Source organism: Prorops nasuta, unplaced genomic scaffold (assembly GCF_024137725.1).
Source record: "Prorops nasuta isolate Cenicafe-Biocafe unplaced genomic scaffold, Cenicafe_Pnas_1.2 PNAS00009, whole genome shotgun sequence".
In the NCBI taxonomy this organism is placed as follows: Eukaryota; Metazoa; Arthropoda; class Insecta; order Hymenoptera; family Bethylidae; genus Prorops; species Prorops nasuta.
Window position 1 is genome coordinate 1,951,402 of NW_027116806.1, and position 5,901 is coordinate 1,957,302.

General features: G+C 40.6%; 1 protein-coding gene across 1 annotated transcript; it reads right to left on the reverse strand.

The window, feature by feature from the left end:
* Positions 1-1,617: 1,617 nt before the first annotated feature.
* On the reverse strand, positions 1,618-4,729 carry LOC136776137 (protein FAM200A-like). The gene is made up of 2 exons (XM_066731511.1): positions 4,726-4,729; positions 1,618-3,329 (listed from the first exon to the last, which is right to left on the reverse strand). The coding sequence occupies exons 1-2, from the start codon at positions 4,727-4,729 to the stop codon at positions 1,618-1,620; spliced, it is 1,716 nt and encodes a 571-aa protein (XP_066587608.1).
* Between the last annotated feature and the right edge of the window lie 1,172 nt (positions 4,730-5,901).

Below are 5,901 nucleotides of genomic sequence, written 5' to 3' on the forward strand. Positions count from 1 at the left end.
GTCGATAGCTCTTTAAAAGTAAACACAGACGATAGACCGAGTAAAGGCGACCAGTCAAAACAATACGTTTTTAAGACTAAGAAACCACATGCTACATAACAGGTGATCAAAACGTCTGCCTTTTATATATCAAATAAATGAGAAACAACATTTGTCGCGCAGCGAAAAGCTAAGACAGCGTGTGCGAGAGAGAGCGCACGAAGATTGTAGCGCGGGAAAAGGATAGCGCTATATAAACACACAATGTTTAGCCTCGCACAGAAAAACTAAAGGCCATTGAACTCACAGAAATATCGTACAGTCGAACAACTGTGATCGATCTAATAGATCGAAAAGTAGAAAATATCTATCGCTTAAAGAAGGCTTTTGCAATTAAAGATAATTAATTATTGTTGAAAATAGTTTATCGTATATAATGGAGGTAAGAAATTTGTATAACGGCTATGTATTTAATAGATTCATTTGTTAACATGATTTATCAGCATTTTCGACGTTTTCATGTGGTTTTAATTTTATGGAGCTGCTGTGTACACCGTTTTTTCGTTATACACTTTTGCACTCAACATTTTCAATGGACAATTTGTGAAATTTTGAATTGTCTTCAATATATTTCAAGAAATATTTCAATTTTACAGACGAAAGAAGAACTATGTACAAACATTCAAGAAGGATATGGACTGTTAGGGATTGACTTTTTTTTTTTCTTTTTAAGAGGTTAAAATGCTTTTGCGCACACCAACCAGTAAATTCATCCTTCCAATTAATTATGGTAGGAATTTGTCCGCTGGTTGATAGTGTAGGACTCATGGCCCCCAGGAATCACCTTTGTGTCGGGAATTACACGTTAGCTCAAACTCTCTGGATCTTTAAGGCCCAAACTCTACCCACTAAACAATCCTCTGTATCTGAACATGTATAATTTCAACAAATATTCATAATTTTGCCTCGTAAAGTAGTCACCACGAACAGACTTAAAATCTCAAAGCTTTGCGAGGTAGTCGCCGAAACAGACTAGAATTTAAGATTTTATGCTTTGCAAAGTAGTCGCCGAAACAGACTAGTATTTAATATTTTAAGCTTTGCAAAGTAGTCGCCGAAACAGACTAGAATTTAAGATTTTATGCTTTGCAAAGTAGTCGCCGAAACAGACTAGAATTTAAGATTTTAAGCTTTGCAAAGTAGTCGCCGAAACAGACTAGAATTTAAGATTTTATGCTTTGCAAAGTAGTCGCCGAAACAGACTAGAATTTAAGATTTTATGCTTTGCAAAGTAGTCGCCGAAACAGACTAGAATTTAAGATTTTATGCTTTGCAAAGTAGTCGCCGAAACAGACTAGAATTTAAGATTTTAAGCTTTGCAAAGTAGTCGCCGAAACAGACTAGAATTTAAGATTTTATGCTTTGCAAAGTAGTCGCCGAAACAGACTAGAATTTAAGATTTTATGCTTTGCAAAGTTGTCGCCGAAACAGACTAGAATTTAAGATTTTATGCTTTGCAAAGTAGTCGCCGAAACAGACTAGAATTTAAGATTTTATGCTTTGCAAAGTAGTCGCCGAAACAGACTAGAATTTAAGATTTTATGCTTTGCAAAGTAGTCGCCGAAACAGACTAGAATTTTATTCATAATCTATATCATCGTCACTCTCATTATAAGCATATACTTTTAAACTACTTTCTGGTTTAGCATCATGCGACTCGTACATATTAGTTTTCATTATCTCTAAGTGCTTTCTTGTGATAATCATTGAGATCGGTGTTTCATTTCTTGTTCTAAGTGCATATTTGATGACACACGTAGCATTAAGTGTATCATGCACAAGTCTATTTCTTTTCTTAGTTTTAATGTCAGGTAGCATAGAAAAACATCTTTCTGCCTCAGCGTTTGAGTGAGGAAGAGATCTCACTAAGCTTAATAATTTTCGCAATTCTGGATATCTCAATTCATTCTTTTCTTTCTCGGCAGAACATATTGCTATCCACATGTCATCAAATTCTAATTTTGACCAATATTTCTTTATAACACTGCTTTCTTTTGCATTTAGAAATTCCCATTCTTTTTTAATTGCATTTTCATGGAAATTTCCTAATCGACGGCATATTTGAAGTAATTTAAAGCTGCTGGCTTCTCGATCCTCGTCAAATAATGCCTTATCCTTTTCAAAAATATCCAAATTTTCTAAAAAGCTGTTAAATATTGGGAAACGATCACGAATTTCTTTGCTTGCTTTTATGAAGAAAGCTAAACAATTCTGTCGAATTGATTTCACTTGTGCTTCAGTAATTTTTTTTTCTTCCAACATTTTTTCTAAATAACCAGCACAATCATAACCTATGTTAATGGTCTCTACAGGGAGAAAGTTTTCATTTTTTAAAAATGTTTCATTGCGTACAAAAGGCAAAAATACATCTTGCTTCAATAGTACTGGTTTAATAAATTTTTGTAAGAAAAATAAAAGAAAATTTCTTGAACATCTAATAATTAAATGAATTTTTGTTTCTTTACTTTGAAAAAGAGCGTTAAAAGTATTAAACTTTTTTAAAACAGTTTCCAAAAAATATAAATAAGCTTTTGTTTCGCTATTTTCCATTATAATTAGCAATTCCTCTGCTTCTTTTATTTTTTCAAGTTGCTGTTCAACTAAAAACTTTTGTATAGTATCCCATTTTTCCAGAATGCGTTCAATACATTTGTGACACGAAACCCAACGTGTTTCTCCATATTTTATTAAATTTTTAGTGTTTTTATAAAAAGATTCCTGAAACTCTTTAAATATAGCATATCTTTTTGTACTTCCATTTATGAAAGACACTATTTTTTTAATGAATATTGTGCATTCATTTGGCAATGTTTTACATGCACTAGAGGCTGTTAATGCTGAGGAATGACAAATGCATGGCATTGTTACCAACTGCGGACAAATGTTTAAAAGTCTTGTTTTAAAAGAATCATGTCTTCCAATCATAACTGATGCATTATCACAGCTTAATCCAATGACGTTATATATAGGTATTTCTCTTCTATTAAGTTCCTTATTGAACGCATTAAATATTTTGTCTGCAGAACAATCTTTTGCGTCTAAATTAATTAAATGCAGTAAATTATCTTGTGTGCGCAATGATTTACTGTCTACATGTCTTGTTATAAGTGTCATTTTTTTCTCATTCGTACTGTCTGTTGTTTCATCTACAAAAACAGAAAACCTATGACGCTTCAAATCTTCCCTTATTTGTTCCGTTTCATAGGGACTTAAGACTTTAGTAATAATATTTTGTATTTTTGTCTTTCCCAAAGTCATTGATTGCAGAACATCCGGCTCTTTACCAATATCTTGAAATAATTAAAGTAATTCTTTGCTATATTGAAATGGAATTTGGTGCTCTGCGAAAAACGCTGCAACTTTAAGTTCAGCTGCTTTTACTCTATCATTTGTAACGAAGTTCCCCGTTACATATACGAGATACCGAATAAAGAACATAAAAGCTACCGAACAGTGGATATTATTAATCCCTACGTTACCGACTCGTGAGATAGGCTCACGAGTGGATTATAGCTAACGTCAAGGATAGACCCCGTTGACAGGCAGAGGCCCGGATGAAAAGACCGGCGCTCCAGTAAACGATGTCCAGGTTGTCCTGAGAAGTAAGGCAGGGCCATGCCAAACAACCCAGGCAACCTGAGATAAGGAGAAGCGGCCTCGGGGAGTCCTAAAACAATGACAGTGTCTATAAGTCCCCACGAGGAGGGGAAATAGAACATCGAGTCTGGCTTGAACGCTGGTTACGCGCGTCAAGCAGGCTGCGCGAATGTCGTGCGCAGACTGCCATAGCAGGCAGTCGGAACGCGACCATGGGACTGTGCTGATGTGTCCGTGCGTGCTGGTGAGCGCGTGACGCGGCACTCAGACAGCCATGGGTCGGTTCGCGTACGTGAGGCGTGTGCTATAGGCCAGCCTGCACGTGCGTCACGACTGGATACCGGCCAATGCATAGTGGGTTGTGCAGGGGCGTAGTTAGCCCGTTGGAATGTGTCCCGGTGCCCTCCGTAATCCCATAGGCTTGCGCTATGGCTGGACGGGCTGTGAACATTGCCTCCGTGGTGGTCCGCTCCTGGCAAAACTCTATGCTTTGGCAATTGATACCGCATGTTCCCGCACTCCTCACCACCACCAGTGTGTGGGTGGTGAGGAAGAAATGTATGCCCCTCAGCAGGCAGGTCTGCGAGGCTCGGACTTCCGTAAGGAACCCTCCCCTCTCTCCACGACCTAGCATACTGAGCGACCCTGGTTACCGCTACCGTCCATATACAAGGCCGCAGGGCCGTATGAGATGCATAAAGAATGGGGTCGAAGGACCCAACTGATAACGTAGGGTTGTTGGCCACCCAACTGACCAACTGGCGCCCTGATACCGATAGAAAAGGATGGGCGAAGGTAATGGGAAAACCCGTAGTGTGAGTGGCCCCTCACACTGACGGGAATAACCTTACAAATGGCGCCCAACGTGGTTTCTGATTATAGATTAATTATTCGGCGTACGAATAATCCACAAGTCCGAGAAGTACCGGAAGTGTTGGAGTTTTTCAGGGAATAGGTGGCCCACTATTTTCTGGAGGCTCGGAAACGCTGAAAAAGCATGAAACGATCATCTGGTTGTAAAAGGGATCAAATTCTGTTAAGAATTGATAGCCTGATCGAATTGACGTGTTCACGTAGAATTCGAGCAACCCATGCTAAGCTAACGGAAAATTCGATGAGAACCACGGGCGCAAATATAATTTAATATTATATTCGCCCGTGTTAAAATCTAACGCTACCGAAAAGGCTTGTTGAGTAGGCAAGTGACAGCTGAGCGCTTGTTTGTAAACAAGTCGACCGGCTGAGCTGAGCTACGCTGCCTGGCGGAGCCGACCGGCTAACTGTCAGAGCATTTCAATTAGCCAGCTATCGATATGTTGCCAAACATAATTACCGAGTTTGAACGGAAATTCGGAAATTTGGCAATGTAGGATAACGCTTCGCTATCGCTTGCGGTGATCGACAGTACCACGGATTAAGAATTTGATCCTAGTGCTGACATCTAAGGGTCCGCAAATGAAATAAGGATTTCGAACGTCTAATTCGAAAGACGACTGCTATCGAGCAGAACGATACATGAGAGTATGAGAATCACTTAGATCGTCTGCGCATGTCCAAAGCTCGGGTGGGGGTAACCTATCCGACGGACGGCTAACGGGGCAAACAAAATTTTGCCGGATCACTCCAGCGACAACCCTTGGACTGAGCACACGAACAACGCACTATTAAATACGTAGATGGCTGAGTCCACAGGACGGAAGAGGAGTACCGGGTCGGGCGACTCTGATGAGTTCGCAGAACCGACAGCTACCGATGCTTCCCAGGCAAACCTGGAGAAGAAGCTCTCGAGTCTAGACGAGAGAATGGAAAAACTGGAAGGGTCTTTCCAGGATTTCATATCTCAAGTCCAGGAGGCTTTCGACAAGCTGCTGAAAAATAAGACTGTTCCTGAGGAAGCAGCAGTGGCAGCTGCTTCTGCTACCGAAAAGCGCGCTAAAGGCCGACCGCGAAAGACCGCGGCCGCTCTACCGGCATCGGCCAATCAGGGTCAACCTTTGTTGACAGTGACAAGGCCGAGTGATGATCCCGAATCCCAACCGACATCAGACGATGCTTCGGCTGAGATATTCCAGGGGGCCTACAGGACGAGGGTCCTGAAGGGAAAACCTGGAAAAGTTACCGGCCAAGGGGATGACTGTATGCCCCGTTGGCGTGTTCACGAATCTCTCCAGAGGGCAAACTTAACCTTTGCGGTCGATGGAACGGAGGCGGTTGAGAGTTTTATTTCTCGAACCGATGCCGTCCTGAACCTTCTCAGGGTAAGAG